The sequence below is a fragment of the Ovis canadensis genome, chromosome 11, assembly GCF_042477335.2.
Source record: "Ovis canadensis isolate MfBH-ARS-UI-01 breed Bighorn chromosome 11, ARS-UI_OviCan_v2, whole genome shotgun sequence".
Classification (NCBI taxonomy): Eukaryota; Metazoa; Chordata; class Mammalia; order Artiodactyla; family Bovidae; genus Ovis; species Ovis canadensis.
This window is the reverse complement of record NC_091255.1, coordinates 62,030,586-62,046,473: the sequence shown is the minus strand read 5'-3', so window position 1 is coordinate 62,046,473 and position 15,888 is coordinate 62,030,586. Positions and strand designations below refer to the sequence as shown.

Genomic DNA, 15,888 nt, shown 5'->3' with positions numbered 1-15,888 from the left:
AAGTCACCTCTTCCATGGAGCCTTCCGGGATTGAACCCTGTTGGAGCATGTGGCACTTTCTATTGGCATGTACATTTGCCAGGCCGTTTCCCCGCTGTCGGTCCCCTCTGTGTGCTCACTGTGCGCCCAGCACCAGCACGCAGCCTGGGGCATAGAGGACAGTCTGGAAAACCAGGAAGGGGACTGGGCAGAGAGGCAGGAAAACCACTGGAGCTCCTTAAAGATGACGGGGCCCTGGAGGAGGTGGAGAGGGAGAAAAAGCAAGGGCAGGATCGCGGGGCCTCCCACGGAGTCCCAGCAGAGAGAAAGGGCCCAAGAGGGCTCTGAAACAAGTCGCTGGGGCGGGGCGTGAGTGGACCCGGTTCCTGAGCGCTTCCTATAGGCCAGGCGCCGGGCCAACTCGGCTCAAGTGCAGATGATGGGAGGAGGGACGTTGAGAAATACCGCCAGGGCCGGCAGCTCCAAGTGATGGGATCCACCCACTAAGTTTTTGTACTCTCCCGCCTTGCGAGCCCAGCGCAGCCAGCCGGAGCTCCCGGCGAATAAGGGGCGGGGCTCGCAGCCTGCCGCCCGCGGCACTGCGGGGTCAGACCCTGGACCCAGACGCCGTGTCGCCAGCCCGGGTGCCCGGCGGAAAGGGGCAGGGCCGGACCCCAGCGCAGCGCCCAGCCGCGGCGCCTCGCACCTGCGCTCCCGCGCCTCGCACCCCCGCAGGAAGTGCGGGCCTCGGTGCAGAGCGGAGAAACTGCCGGAGGTCGGGGAGAGAAGAGTACAGAGGGGAGAGGCGGCGACCAGAGGGTGGGGAGCTACGGTTCCTGTCATGTGACCCCCTCCCCTCGACTCTCGCAGCCCTGCCCGGCGTGGCGGGAGACGGTCGGAGGACGGTCTCCTCCGGGCACTTGGTCGCTGGACTCCAGGTGAGTGGGTGCAGAGTTGGGGTGGGTTGAGGAGGCGGATCGTCAGAGGAGTGGGAGAGAGAATTGAAGCCCAGAAGCTGCTGGTGGCTGGCCGGGGGAGGGGTGAGAACCGCAGCTGAGCGGCAGAGGGGCCCCTTCCTTCCTCCCTTCCCCACCGCTGGTGCTGTAGCCACGCCCCCCCATCTGGGTTCCTTGGGGAACCCTGGCGGACCCAGTCCCGGGAGCTGGACCACCAGCTGGACCACCGGGTAGAAGACAGAGGAGGTCCCAGCAGGTCCAGATTCGAAGTGCTGCTGCAAATGCTGAATCCTGGGAACTGTTGGGGTTCGGGGCCGGAACTATTTCGGTCCCAGTGGGAGAATCAGCACGTGGAATTGTCTCTTGCCAAAGGGTGCTGGTGAAGGCATGTGGCCCCTGGGAGCAGGTTGGAGTAGCGCAGAGCTGGCCTTGTGGCCCCACCGTGTTAAAATGGTGGCCACACCTGGCGTTGGCTTCCTTTGTGAGTCCCATCTTTCGGAGCCCTTTGGACTCCTTTCTCCCCATTTGACAGATGGGAACACTGAGGCCATATGTTGCTTTGAGATGTGGCTGGACACTGAGCCAGATCTCCTCCAACAGGATTTCTCTTCATTACTGACCATGCCAGGGCCAAGACTGTGAGGCTCCCTCAACAACCGCCCCACATCTCTCCCAGGCGTTGCCGCCCCAACTTCCACCCCACCGCAGAGATGCAGAGGCAGTGGTCGCTGCAGGCCCCCGGGGAGCCAGAAGCCGAGCCAGGGGGCGAGGAGCTATGTGAGCAGGAGATGGAGAGGCTGTGCCTCTCCCAGCAGCCGGTGCGGGTGCTGCCGTACGCCATGGTGGACAAGCGCTTTATCCGGTGGGTGCCGGAGAACCCTGCCAAACCCGGCGGAGGCCGAGCAGTGGGGGTGGGGTGGGGGGGAAATGCACCTGTTGGACGGGGGCGGGGTGGAAACATCAGCCCTGGAAAGACTTTGGCCCAGGGTGCTCGCTCCGCCTGCCCAGGTGAGCATGCTGGCTGACTCAGGGCACCCCCCTCCCCATCACCACCCCATCCCAGGCAGCTACGGGAGCCCGAGGGGGTGAAGACCTCCTGCTGGCAGCAGTGGCGTCGCAGGCGGCAGACTGTGGGCCGGCGACTCGGGGAGGCAGCTCGGCGGCTGACCCGGGGCTGTGGGCTCTGGGAGGGGGCTCTCTACGAGATCGGCGGTACGACCTGAACCCCAATCCCCACCTCCCTCCTCCCCTCTCTGCAGTCTCAGCGTCTAGTTTAGAAACCAGAAGAGGGAATCAGCCCCCTTTGCCGTCGCACTGTTCCCACCACCACCAGTCCCCCCCCCCAATCACGTGGCTTTGAGGTCACACACCCGCCTCTGTCCCCAGAGCCAGCCCCCCAAAACGTTGATGGACGATGGCGCGCCCTCGTGGCTGTTAGAGGTACTGCTAGGCAAGCCTCCGGAACTGGCCATTAAGCTGAGGTCCTGGGAAGGCTAGTCACCCACACCCGCGCTGGGTTGGTCAGCCCTAGGATGACCAGTCGGGCTCACGGCTGGGCGCCTCCTGACTCCCCTGCTGTCCCCCGCAGGCCTCTTTGGCACTGGAATCCAGTCCTATTTCACCTTCCTTCGCTTCCTGCTGCTACTTAACCTGCTGACCCTGCTTCTGACCAGCGGCTTCATCCTGCTACCCCTGGTCTGGCTCCGGCCCCCTGACCCAGGACCGGCTCTGAACTTCAGTGAGTGCCCCGCCCATGGAGAGAACAGTTCCCCTGAGCCCACCTGAACCCTGGGGGCTGGTCCAGCATTCTTGTGCTGGGACAGCCCCAACCCTCTGGGTATCAACCTGCTTGGGTCCAGCCCTGAGACTCTGCCTGACCTTACTATTTGCATGCCAGCCTCCTAACATGCCCTCAGGACCCTGCTCAGGCCTCCAAGATTGGGAGCTATGGAGTGGGAGGGGCAAAGCCTCCCCTACGCCTTGGGGACCCTCCCCTATGGGACCCCTCTTCCTTCTTAACAGCTCTCCAGTGTCCTGGTAGTGGCCACCTACCCCAGCCCGGTGTTTCCAAGTTCAACAATCTACTCTGGAATGTTTTTACCGGCAGGGTGAGTGAGTCTGTCCCGGCCAAGGAGCAAGGAGGCTGGAGGACCTGGGGATATGGCCTCAGAAGACCCCAGTCTAAGATGACCCCCACCCCTCCAAGGGCGTGTTGGCATCTAGGGGGACACTCCTTCATAGACAGGCTGTCTGGGTCAGCAGCAGAGTCACAAGAGAGGCTGAGGCCGCTGTGCACCGTCCAGGCCCATGCATGACCCCATAGCCCTCAGAGCCCAGGTGGGGCGGGGGTAGGAAGGACAAGAAGGGAAAAGTGCAGGCTTCTGGAATAAGCACCACCCTACCCTCATTCCTGGAAGCCACTGAGTAGTTCCTGTGTGGGCTGTCGTGTTCCAGTTCTGGCTTTTTCTTCCAAGCTGTGTGTCCTTGGGCAAGTTGCCTAACCCCTCTGGGCCTCTGTGAAATGAGGATACTCTTATTCTCTACCCAATGGGGTTATTGTGAGGGTTAATGTGTTAATAGCAAGAAAACACTCAGCACACAGCCTGGGTCCATTATCGTTGTCTGACATCTGCAGGCCTTCAACAACACCTATCTCTTTTACGGAGCGTACCAGGCGGGGCCGGAGAGCAGCTCGACATACAGTATCCGCCTGGCCTACCTCCTAAGCCCACTGGCATGCCTGCTCCTCTGCTTCTGTGGGATTCTGCGGAGGTGAGAGCAGAGCCCCAGGTCTCCCCTGATCATTCCTCCTCAGTGTGGTACACTCAAGCTGGTGGGGAGTCCCTGACAACAGGCCTCAGGCCCAGAACTCTGCATTCCCAGCTGCAGAACTCAGGGGCAGAGCCACCACTCCTGTATCCCTACCCCACCCCCCAGTCAGGCCAAGGTCCAAGCCTGCCCCTGGGGCTGCCCGGGGCTTCCCACACCAGACCAGGGCTGAGCCAAGGCTGAGCCCTGCCCCCCACCGTCCCCTGCAGGATGGTGAAGGGGCTGCCACAGAAGATGTTCCTGGGCCAGGACTACCGGTCTCCTCTCAGTGCAAAGGTCTTCTCGTCCTGGGACTTTTGCATCCGGGGGCAGGAGGCCGCCACCATCAAGAGGCATGAGATCAGCAATGAATTCAAGGTGTGCGTGAGGATGTGCATGAATGTGAGATGTGAGTGTGAGTGTGAATGAGTGTGAGAGCACATGGGACTTTGTATATGAGTGTGTGGCTTGAGTGTGGGAGTGTGAGAGTGTGTGCACACAGATTTTTCAGCTTGAGGGAGGTGGGGTGCTGGGTCATGTGGGGGTGTGAGCACTCACCTGTATGGTGCTGGGGGGGGGCTCTGGATAAAACCAAACCGTCTGTCCCCAGCCTACTATCACCCCAACTTTGCCTAGCGCTTGCAGCCTGTTTCCCCACGCACACCAACCTGGGGCTGTTTGCTGGCCCCGCCTCCCCTTCCACCTGGGCCAGCCCTAACCCACCCCTGCCCTGCCCCCATCATAGATGGAGCTGGAGGAGGGGCGTCACTTGCTGCTGCTGCAGCAGCAGACCCGGGCTCAGAGGGCCTGCCACCTGCTCACTTACCTGCGGGTCAACATCCTCATCGGGCTCCTGGTGGTTGGAGCCATCAGCGCCATCTTCTGGGCCACCAAGTACTCGCAGGACAACAAGGAGGTGCCAGGCGACTGACATGCATTTATTTCATCCCAGCCAGTTCTGGGGGAGGGGATGGGATGGCCCCACTTTGCAGGAGAAGAAACCGAGGCTCTGAGAGGTTAAAGCAATTTGCCCAAGGTCACGACCAGGTCAGACTGGCTCTGCCTGTGGCTATCCCCCCACCGCCACGCTGTCACTGGGAATAGTCTGGCGGCTCCCAGATGCTCTTGCCTCAGAGCAACACTTGAAGGGGTCGTAGGGGATGGGTGAGCTGCTGGGGGCCCTCCAGCCCACGGCACCCCCTTACCTGCTTCTCCCCACAGGAGTCCTTGTTTCTGCTGCTCCAGTACCTGCCTCCTGGGGTCATCGCCCTGGTCAACTTTCTGGGTCCCCTGCTGTTCGTTTTCCTGGTCCAGCTGGAGAACTACCCTCCCAACACTGAGGTCAACCTCACCCTTATCTGGTGAGTGCCACCTGGGGGGTGACTGGTGTGATAGTGTGTGGAGGGCAGGGAAACACTCTGTCCTGCCACCTGTCTTGATTATCGCCTAGTACTGGGGGCCCCAAGCAAGGGAAGGCAGACAGCCGCCCTCACACGCAGTCTCAGGGGGCCCCATCTAAGGTTCTTCAGTCCCCACTATCCAAAGCAAGCCAGCGACTGTTTTTTCGGGGAGACAGGGTACTACAGTCACCCCCCTAGGAACACAGCTCCCTCCCATGTGCCCTGAGGGTTTACAACCCTCACCTTGATAACCCTCACGTGACCTGTGAAGTTAAGACCATCCTCGTCGCCACTGGATAGATGAGGAAACTGAGGTTTGAAGGAGTCAAGTGCCTCAGTCAAAGGAATCTCCCCATGCCTGCCGAGTGCAGGTTCACACTCAAGCCCACCTCCACCCCCAGGCTCTGCTCTGTCTCCCTTCTCAGGACTCAGGTCCCGCTTTGGACCCAGCCACCACCTCCCTAGCGCCCCAGCTCCAGCTCAGGTTCTCTGCCAACCACCCATCATTCGGCAGGGCCTGCTTTTCCTTGGCCTTCCCTGGCACAGAAGATGTCCACAGCCCATTCCAAGTCCCTCCAAGGTAGACTGTGTTTGGTTTGAAACTTTATTACTGGAACGGGTGATAACATGTACACATAGGTAATCAGTTCAGTTCAGTCCAGTCGCTCAGTCGTGTCTGACTCTTTGTGACCCCATGGACTGCAGCACACCAGGCCTCCCTGTCTGTCACCAACTCCCAGAGCTTACTCAAATTTATGTCCATCGAGTCGGTGATGCCATCTAACCATCTCATCCTCTGTCATCCCCTTCTCCTCCTGGCTTCAATCTTTCCCAGCATCAGGGTCTTTTCAAATGAGTCAGTTCTTCGCATGAGATGGCCAAAATATTGGAGTTTCAGCTTCAGCATCAGTCCTTCCAATGAATATTCAGGACTGATTGCCTTTAGGATGGACTGGTTGAATCGCCTTGCAGTCCAAGGACTCACAAGAGTCTTCTCCAACACCACAGTTCAAAAGCATCAATTCTTTGGTACTCAGCTTTCTCTATAGTCCAACTCTCACATTCATACATGACTACAGAAAAAAAACTATAGCTTTGACTACACATAGGTAATAGCACATGCAATTCAAAATGCTCAAAGGATGAAAGATAAAAATAAGCCCCTACCCACCCGTGCCTTCCTCAATGGAAGAACCACTGTTTCCACCAGCCTCTTGCCATGCGTCAGCACTCAAAGTCCACACTTTGTGAGACTTCCCCTGCGGTCCAGCGGTTACGACTCCCTGCTTCCAAAGCAGGTGACGCAGGTTCAGTCACAGAATACAGACAAAAAGTAAAAAAAAGAAAGTCCACACTTGTATATAACATGCAGTGATGGTTCTGGGTTAGGCCACCCTACCTGTGTTGTCCAGTTATATATTATTCAGGAGTATGCACGCACATGTTGTAAATAGCGTGCTCAGTCGCGTCCAACTCTTTGCGACCCCGTGGACTATAGCCCGCTAGTCTCCTCTGTCTGTAGGATTCTCCAGGCAAAAATACTGGAGTGGGTTGCCAGGGGCTCTTCCTGACCCAGGGATTGAACCCGTGTCTCCTGCATTGCAGGCAGATTATTTGCCCACTAAGCCACCTGGGAATAGGCCTTAGAAGAATGATCTCACCTGCATTAATGACTTAAAGGCCTGTGTGTGCCTCCTGTGACTCTCCAAGCTGGGTGTTGTGGGAAGGATGGCTGGACCATTCACTGTTTCCCATACTGATCTAAACAGAACCATTCTCCTGTGAGTCGTCTGGGGAACGCACTTTGGGAAACATTGACATGGATGGAGCAGGTTGGAAGGAAGCTGGGCCCTGGATTTAGAGGGGGGCCAGTCTCAGGAAAAAACTTGAGGTTGTGCATGTCAGACACACCTGTGTCCAGGGTAGATGTGCCCTGTACCCGGGCTACTCCCCTGACACAGTCTCTGCCCCCACCCCAACCCCCAGGTGCGTGGTGCTCAAGCTGGCCAGCCTGGGAATGTTCTCCTTCTCGCTGGGCCAGACTGTGCTGTGCATCGGCAGAAACAAGACCAGCTGTGAGTCCTACGGCTACAACGCCTGTGACTACCAGGTGGCTGGTGTCTCCATCCGGGCCGCTTCTTTGTCCTCGGCAAAGCCCCACCTCTTTGATCTCCTTGCCCCTCTCTGGTCTCACCTTTGTGAAAGGCTGTGGGCAGAGCTGTGCACTCAGCAGTCACCTCCAGGGAGCGCCATTCGCATCACACTGCCCTGTGCAGAGGAGGCAGCTCCAACTGGTTGCTTGTCTTGTTCTCCAGGCCTGGATTTTAACTTAGCTAATAAGACTCCAGGCACGGCTCCTATACTTCAGGATCCCCACATCAGGTGGGTGAGGGGTGGTTGGGGACCTAGGGTAGTGACAGATGCCTCCTCTGACCAGTGCTGGGAGAATTCGGTGGGGGAGGAGCTGTACAAACTCAGCATCTTCAACTTCCTCCTCACGGTGGCCTTCGCCTTCCTTGTCAGCCTGCCTAGGAGGTGAGCCACGTGGGGACACCCCGGGGGCGGTGTGGGCGTGTCTGGGGGGATGGCCAGTGGCCACGACCAAGGCTGTGAGCAGTTCTACACTCGTGTGTCCCATGTGAGTGCATGTGTGCAAAGGTCCAGGGCCGGAACCGGCGAGGTTCACACACTCCTCCCGGGTGGTGGGGACCTGTTCTCTCCCTCCCCCAGGATGTTGGTCGAGCGGTTCTCCGGCCGCTTCTGGGCTTGGCTGGACCGAGAGGAGTTCTTGGTGCCCAAGAACGTGCTGGACATCGTGGAAGGGCAGACGGTCACCTGGATGGGCCTCTTCTACTGCCCCCTGCTGCCCCTGCTCAACAGCGTCTTCATCTTCCTCACCTTCTACATCAAGAAGGTGAGGACTCTGGGACAGGGAGGGCACAGGGGTGCACCTGCTTGGGCGCCTTGAGCGCCATCGGCGGGGCAGCCCTCACATCCTACGGCTGCCCAGCCAGCCACTTCCAGTCTGCAGACTGCACCTCTGGTCTGCAGACCGCGCTGACTGGTCACCTCTGGTCTGCACACTGCGCTGACTGGTCACTTCCGGTCTGCACACTGCGCTGAGGATGCCCCCCTGTGGCCTTGTTCCCCCTCCCCCCAGTACACCCTGCTGAGGAACTCCAGGGCATCTCCTCGGCGATTCCGTGCCTCCAGCTCCATCTTCTTCTTCCAGCTGGTACTCCTCCTGGGCCTGCTCCTGGCTGCTGTGCCCCTGGGCTATGTGGTCAGCAGGTGAGCGGAGCAGAGGGTCCTAGGCGGCCGGGCCGGTGGCTCCTCGCCTGGGCGCTGACCCTGGCCCTCCTCTGTCCATCTCTCTCCCAGCATCCGCTCCTCCTGGGACTGTGGCCTCTTCACCAACTACTTGGCCCCCTGGCAGGTGGTCCCTGAGCTAGTGGCCCTCTGGCTCCCACCCCCCAGCCAGCGCATCCTCTACTACCTCGGCTCCCACGCCTTCAGCTTCCCGCTTCTCATCCTGCTCAGGTGCCTTTCAGGACAGTGGGGGGCCAAGGGAACGGGCACCCGGGAGGGGAGTATCCTTTCGTCCATGGGCACCCCAGCCAGTCTCAGGGGATCCAGGAGCCAGACAAGGAGAGCCAGGGAATGGAGGGGGGTCAGGTCTGGTGGCCTGGAGGTTCCCTGGTGCCCCTGGGCAAGCGCCCTTACATCCTCACCTGTAAAAGCCCCTGAAATGACCACCGGGGGAATACAGTGCCCGGTGCAGACGCACTGTGAGCCTGCCATGCAGAGGAGAGGGGCTGAGCGACCGGCGGGAGGAAGGAGAGGGGAGAGAAAGCTGTATCTGGGATCCTGGAAGAGAGAGGACCCCCGGGGGGTGTTTTCTAAGAGATTGAGGAGGGGAAGGAGGAAGTAGTGGGCTGACTGACCATGCCTCCCCTTCTCTCCAAAGCCTTGTCCTGACCGTGTGCATCTCCCAGTCCCAGGCCAGTTCCAGAGCCATCCGGAGACTGCGGAAGCAGCTGGTGTGGGTAAGTATCCGCAGGACTGGGGCCAGGGGGACTGCTGGCGAGACCCTATTGGGGCCGCGGGCCGCCGATAAAAGCGGGGAAGATGGAGAGAGGGAGCCCGGGGCCTAAGGCTTGGCCTCAGGCCAGGAGGAGCCGGGCGACAGAAGCGTGGCTTTAAGCCTGGAGACCCGGTTTAATACCGAGTGTGGTTTTGGCCTGCTGTCGGGGAAGCGGGACTCCGGTGGGGGCGTGGTCTCATACCGGGGCGTGGTCTGATGGGCGTGATCTTGAGATAGGGCGTTGTCTGTGGGCGTGGTCTTTGAGAGGGGGCGTATCTGATAGGCGTGGTCTTGAGGGGCGGTGTCTCTTGTGGGCGTGGTCTCTAAAGTACGTGGGCGGGCAGGGGCGGGACCTGGACGGGGCGGAGTGTAGCGTAGGGCGGGAGATTAGTGGGGCGAGGCCGCAGCGCGGCGGGGAAGCCGGGCGAGCTCCGGTTGGGACGGGGCCTCAGAGTGGCTACGGCTAGCTCGGCTGCATCCTCCCCCGCCCGCCTGCGGGTGAGAGGAGGTGCAGCTCCTAACCCGCCTGCTCGCTCCCTGCCTCGGCCTCAGCAAGTCCAGGAGAAGTGGCACCTGGTGGATGACCTGTCGCGGCTGCTACCGGAGCCGGGCTCCGGCGACTCTCTGGGGCCTGAGTCCCCCGTGTCCCGAGGATCGCGCCCGAGATCCTTCTGCCCCGGATTTCCGTGCCCGGGCTCCCCGGGACCCAGGCCCCGCCGGCCAGGATCCTCCCTTGAAGATCCCGCCGGGTTGCGCGGTGTCTCAGTCCCCGCCCATAGATTCCGCTTCTCCAGCGGTTCGGAGCTGTAGCACTTAGCCCCCCCACCACCACAGCCCAGAACTTCGCCAGGCCCCCACGTGCAGCACCCCCACCTCCTGCCCCCTCGTCCCATGCTCCTGATCCCTGGTTCCCTCTCAGTGGACCCTCCAACAGGGTGTCCTAAGGTGGGGTGCATACACCCAGGGACAGCAGGAAGAAAATATGGGAACTTGTATTTATATTTTTATATTTGTCCTTTAAAGTTTTCTATTTTTGTTAAAGTTTTATAATATACATAACGTATTAGCATAGCGACCCACGAATGTGCTTTATAAATACGCATCCATTGGGGGTGCTCAGGAGTTGTTTACTGTGCAGAGTGCCCTTATAAAGGCTCGGAGACCTCGGTCTGTCAGAAGGGAAAGGCCTGGCCGCAGTGAAAGCAACCCTGCAGGTGGGGCTTGCCTTGCTCTGACTGCAGGCACCCCCACAGCCTCCTGTAATTCCTCCGTCACGTATGAGGCCATTAAGACCCAGAGGTGTTATGAGTCTGCAAGGGGCAGCGCTCAGAGCTGATCTGCACCCTGAGACATAGAGTGTGGGTCCCAGGGAGTTAGAGGAGCCCCCTGCCCAAGAAGGCCGGGCCGTGTCCAAGATTCCCAAACCTCCAGTGCTGAGGTTGCAGAGGTTCTCAATCCGTGGTTCTCAGCCTCAGAGAACAACCTGAGAAGCCTGTCGGATGCTGGCTCTATGCCAGCAATTCTGATGCCAGTGATCCAGGTACAACCAGCAGCCCAGCATCGGGACTTTCTCAAGTTCCCAGGTGACTCTCAACAGCAGCAAGGGTTGAGAACTGCTGGCCCAAAGAACCGTCAGGAGGGAGGGTCAGAAGAAACCCCAGAAGGTGCTTGACCAACCCAGCCTCTGCTTCCAGCAGTTGGGGCCCAGTGCCTGGCTGGATTCCTGGCCTGGACACGGCGTCCGGGCGGCTCTGGCCTGGCGCCCTCAGTCCAGAGGCTTCATGTGGTCACTGGAGGCTTGGCTCTTACAGCTCCTTCTGTCGCTGTCTCTCTCTCACCCAGCGTCACATGACCCATCCATCTGTCAACAAGTGCAGGGCCCTGTTCTGGGGCTGGTGATGAGACTGCAGGAGACATAGGGAGCTGTGTGCTCAGTTTGGAGAGGGCGACCAGCCTGGCCGCAAAGGAAGTGACACACACTCTGAGACACATCGTTAACTAGCAGCTTAGGGTCAACGTGTGGTCCCCAACCAGCAGCACCAACAGCACCTGGGAACTTGTCAGAAAAGCCTATTCCCAGGCCCTACCCCACCTTCTCGAATGGAGTGGAGCCCAGCCCTGTGGTTTAAGGAGTCCTGAGGGGTGGGGAGGTGATGCTGATGGGCACTAAGTGGGAGAACGTGAAGGTTACCTTGAAACCTCACAGTCCTGATCACCTTCATGTGCCTTCAGAGAACTACCCAAGTGCATCGCCGGATGTGAGGGGGATGAGCTTTGGGACTTGGAGGAACTCAAACCTTGAGCCTCAGTTTGCTCAGCCAAAACCTGGGGATGACGCCACTCTCCTCCGTGTAGTTACTTGTATAGCGTCCTGACGGGTGTCCTGCCCTTCCTGGAAGAGCAGTTGAGGTCCTATTACAACATGGTCATTGGCCTAAAGGAAGTGAGAGAGACAGGAAGTGGCCCTATGACTGTGCCCGCCTGCAAGGCAACCTGGGGCTCAGCAGGGAGCCAGCAGGAGGGTTTTGTAGACCTGGGGGCAGTGGCACCCCACTCCAGTACTCTTGCCTGGAAAATCCCACGGATGGAGGATCCCGGTAGGCTGCAGTCCATGGGGTCGCTAAGAGTCGGACACGACTGAGCAACTTCACTTTCACTGTTCACTTTCATGCATTGGAGAAGGAAATGGCAACCCACTCCAGTGTTCTTGCCTGGAGAATCCCAGGGCTGGCCGGGGGAGCCTGGTGTCTGTGGGGTCGCACAGAGTCGGACACAACTGAAGCGACTTAGCAGCAGCAGCAGCAGCAGCAGGGGGCCTTAAAGGAGAGAGGACTCAGATGGGAGATGAGGCCGTGGAGCAGGCTGAGCCACGGTGTGGGGATGGGCCAGACGGGGCTTGGCTGCACAGAATGGCGATCTGAGGCCTCTACGCCGGGCTGTGGGCCCCACGAGGACCATCAGTGAAGATGGAACCAGTACACCCGGGGTGGGCTTGGAGAGTCAGGGGGCAGGTAACGACTTTGAGCCTCTCCACCAGTAGCAAAGAAGACACACGTGGGCAGGGAGAGGCCATGGGGTTACTGCAGTAGGTGAAGCCCGGGTGTCTCCAGGTGCAAGAGCCCAGTACAGATGCTGGAAGGCGGAAACCCCAGCGCCTCCACCTTGGGGGGCCCCAGACTCTCCCTGCCCAGCCCTGAAAGGGCTCCCAGCCACATGAGCCCAGGCGGCCCAGCACAGGGGACCCTCCCAGGAATGGGATGCGAGGCAAACAAGGAGATGCTGGTAAGGCCGTCTGTTATAGGGGAGATGCCCTCTGTGGGCAGAAATCACAAAATGTCAGTCCAGTGGATGACAGGAGAGCTCTGAGGACACCCCAACTCTGCTCCATCCGGGTGACCCGGCTGTCACACCTGCAGCCCGTGGCGAGGAGGCGCAGAACAGCCTCTGCCCCCATCTGAGGGGCGCACAGGTGATGGCTGGAGAGGGGCACGTGGGGCGGGCCAAGAAAGATGGCCCTGGTTCCACCAAGGCCTGAGGGAAGTGTCCTTCAAGGCCACCTGCCGCTCTCTGCCCTGGCTCCTCAAATACACTGATAAAAGGGGGAGGCTTTGCATGAGCAGCCTCAGCTCGAATCCGGATACCTTGAGCACAACCTAGAGGAAAAACCTCGAGCTTCTCAGCCTTCAGGCCACAGCCTGCCTGCAGCTGAGGCCACCCCTCTGTGTGGAATCCTCAACTCCTTCCCCCACCCCTCTCATCAGAGTGAGAACAGACTTTCTGGGAGGGAATTTCACTGGGAAACTAAGAGAATATTAGCTCTTGCTCCCCAAATGCAGAGAGGTAGATGGGTCCCCAGGGCACGTCCCCAGGGGTACGAGTCAGGATTCTGGGTGGCGATTCTTGCCCACTGGGGACAAGGGACCACCAAGGTGACGGATAAAGCTAGTCCCCAGGGGAGCTCCAGGACACTGTGTCCAGGTTCTAGTTCCCAACCCCCAACCCCCCACCCCACCCACATCCTTCCTGCTGCTGGCAGGTGGGCTGGGTCATTCCGCCAGACCAGCTTCCTGACACGCCCAGACCTCACGGGCCCCAGCAGCTGCTCCCGGGGCCCAGGCAAGGGTAGCTGGCCTTTCTTGGGTCAGGTACCCCTTCCGGGGCTGTGCTGGGGGTGCGAGTGTCATTGACCTGTGAGGTTCTGGATGAGAGAAGAGCCTGCAAGGGAAGCGAATGGTTCCCTGGGGTCAGGACATTGTCCTCGAGGAAAGCATCTATGTACGGATCAAAGATCCACATTCCGTGAGAGCAGAAGAAAAGCGCATGCGACTACATCAGTGTATAGCAGGAAGTGTTTCAGTAAAGTCACTTCATTCATAAAAAGAAAGGCCTGGTTGGGGAGGTGCCTGTCCTCCCTGGGGACACTGGTGCCACTGCGGGATTGGCTGGGTGCTGTCCCCCACCTCCCTGGTTCCCTCCCCAGCCCTAAGGGGTCCAGTCCTTCAAAAGGACCCTCATGATTCCATCAGGCTTCCCAGGTGGCTCAAGAATCTGCCTGCCAACGCAAGAGACACAGGAGACGCAGGTTCAATCCCTAGGTCAGGAAGATCCCCCGGAGAAGGGAATGGCCATCCACTCTAGTGCTCCTGCCTGGAGAGTCCCATGGACAGAGCAGCCCGGCGGGCGCGGCTGAGCACACCAAGCGCACAGCGTGATTATATCAGGCCCCCTCGCATCTCTGGGATAATCCCCTCATGCCCAAATCAGCAGGCTAGCAAGGGCCATCCCCCTGGCCAGCTACCAGAACATACTGCAGGGTTAGGATGTGGGCATCTTCTTCCCCGGGGTCCTACTGCTCAGCAGTGGTGGCAACCGTGAGCCCTGGATTGGTTCTGAGCCCCTCCTAATGCCCTGGGGGTGTGGGGAGCATTGCTGTTCTGGGCACAGCCCTGGGATGCTGTGATCTCCAGGTTATCTCCCCGCTGCAGGCATGCACCCAACCGGGAGCACCCAGGGACTCTGGGTAGAGGGCTTCGAGCAACAGAACTCTTGCTTGCTGGCTGGAGGGCAGTCCGTCAGAGGCCGGGAGCTCCTGCAACTGCTCTCTTTGACTGCCCTAGGTGGCTGCTCAGGGACACCGTGGGAGGGGGCTGCTGCCAAGGTCTTGAGGCGGCAGGCTCAAAGTCCAGGGGTGTAGGGAGCACAGAACAGGGGGGACCCAAAGGCCCAGACAGCTCCGGAAGCACAAGACAGAGGGGAGGATTTGGGCTCGAGTCACAGCCCAGCCCCTTATTGCATGTTGGTTTAGTCACTAAGTCGTGTCTGACTCTTGCAACTCTATGAACTGCAGCCTGCAGGCTCCTCTGTCCATGGGGTTCTCCAGGCAAGAATACTGGAGTGGGTAGCCATTTCCTTCTTCGGGGGATCTTCCTGACCCAGGGATCAAACCCAGGTCTCCTGCATTGCAGGCGGGTTCTTTACTGACTAAGGCAGTGGGGAAGCCCCTGTTGCATGCATATGTACCCCAGTTACTGCTTTGCCATTCTGGGCCCACTACTTACTCATCTGCAAAATGGGTTCATGAGACAAAATGCTCTGGGCTTCAAAGAGCTTCTGTGAGCGAAGATGTTTGTGAGGTCCTGGGCATCCTCTGAGCTCAGGACAAGGCTCTCTGGGCGGGCTCTGGCTGTCTCTCCTCCCTGGGTCCTCCTGACCACACTCACCTCTCCTACAGCCACCAGCAGCTCCTCACAGGAGAGGGGAGAGTTGCCCAGCACACTGCGGGAAGGAGTACCCCCAGCTGGAGACCTTGGGGTCAGGCCCCCACCCGTGGTAGAGACCTTGGCTGGCAGGGTGAGAGGTTGTTGCTGGTGAGTGGCGTTTGCTGCCAGACAGCTGGACAGTTCTGGAACCCCAGCTTCAAGACCTGCAGGGCCCTGTGGGTTCAGAGAAGAGACAGCTCAGCAGGAAGGGATGGGCAGGTTCAGCAGAGGATGATGGGCACAGTGACATTGAGCCAGGGAAGTGTGTAGCTTCCCCTTGGGTTGTGGGGGCATTGCCAGTGGAGGGGGGCAGAGGGCACGTCCCACCAGGGGTATATCCAATCACTCTACCCCAGTGACTGATCTATAACGGGAGTCCCTCTGGGTGGGGGTGACCCCAGGGCAGGCTGGGGGCATTCCGCTGGGGTGCCTTGGCTTAGGAGGAGGGCAGTGAGAGAATGAGGAAGTCTAGGCTCCCCCCACCACACCCCTGCCCTGAGGTCCAGCAAAGGGGAAGCTGCCCGACTCTTAGTGGGAGGCGAAGGGTGTCAGCGCCCCCACCACCCCGCTCCCCACAAAGCCGCCTGAAGGTACAGAGCCAGGGAGAGAAGATGCTCTTGGTACCACCTCCGCCCCTCCGCTTTCCCCCTCCACCTTTCTGCTCCCCCTCCCTTCTCCTGCCCTCTCCTATGCCCCGGCTCTGTCCCTGTGACCCTTAAGGTCAAGGTGATCAGTCACCTGCTCCTCTCCATGTCTCTGAGCGGGGCTGCCCTCCTCTGGTGTCGACTGGCCCCGTCCCTTCTCCTGTCGCAGGGCCACGGCCGCCTCTGCTCCACTGAAGGGCGGGTCTCACTTGAATGCGGCAGAGGCTGAACTATCATTTCCTCATTTGCTTTAAAAAC

General features: G+C 59.6%; 1 protein-coding gene and 2 long non-coding RNA genes across 15 annotated transcripts; 1 reads left to right on the top strand and 2 right to left on the bottom strand.

Moving 5' to 3' along the window:
- The first annotated feature begins 413 nt into the window (after positions 1-413).
- TMC8 (transmembrane channel like 8) lies at positions 414-10,296 on the top strand. Of its 10 annotated transcripts, none has more exons than XM_069542018.1 (16): positions 414-917; positions 1,536-1,797; positions 1,999-2,147; positions 2,524-2,673; positions 2,958-3,043; positions 3,571-3,707; positions 3,974-4,121; positions 4,489-4,659; positions 4,965-5,104; positions 7,130-7,253; positions 7,581-7,678; positions 7,874-8,057; positions 8,304-8,434; positions 8,525-8,683; positions 9,111-9,189; positions 9,780-10,296. In XM_069542018.1, exons 2-16 carry the CDS (start codon positions 1,646-1,648, stop codon positions 10,035-10,037), a joined length of 2,166 nt encoding a protein of 721 aa, XP_069398119.1. In that variant the 5' UTR covers positions 414-917; positions 1,536-1,645; the 3' UTR covers positions 10,038-10,296. The 10 variants fall into 10 exon arrangements, with proteins under 10 accessions (XP_069398119.1, XP_069398122.1, XP_069398114.1 ...); XM_069542021.1 differs by having other exon boundaries at positions 415-917; positions 8,376-8,434; XM_069542020.1 differs by having other exon boundaries at positions 425-917; positions 1,564-1,797; positions 8,376-8,434.
- On the bottom strand, positions 4,661-5,039 carry LOC138414499 (uncharacterized). The gene is made up of 2 exons (XR_011246861.1): positions 4,949-5,039; positions 4,661-4,752 (listed from the first exon to the last, which is right to left on the bottom strand). It is a non-coding gene; the product is annotated as an uncharacterized lncRNA (long non-coding RNA).
- LOC138414498 (uncharacterized) lies at positions 10,218-15,888 on the bottom strand. 4 transcript variants are annotated; one of them, XR_011246858.1, is made up of 5 exons: positions 15,725-15,888; positions 14,948-15,160; positions 11,796-12,043; positions 11,419-11,661; positions 10,218-11,131 (listed from the first exon to the last, which is right to left on the bottom strand). It is a non-coding gene; the product is annotated as an uncharacterized lncRNA (long non-coding RNA). The 4 variants fall into 4 exon arrangements; XR_011246857.1 differs by having other exon boundaries at positions 14,786-15,160; positions 15,725-15,882; XR_011246859.1 differs by having other exon boundaries at positions 11,419-11,619; positions 14,786-15,160; positions 15,725-15,877.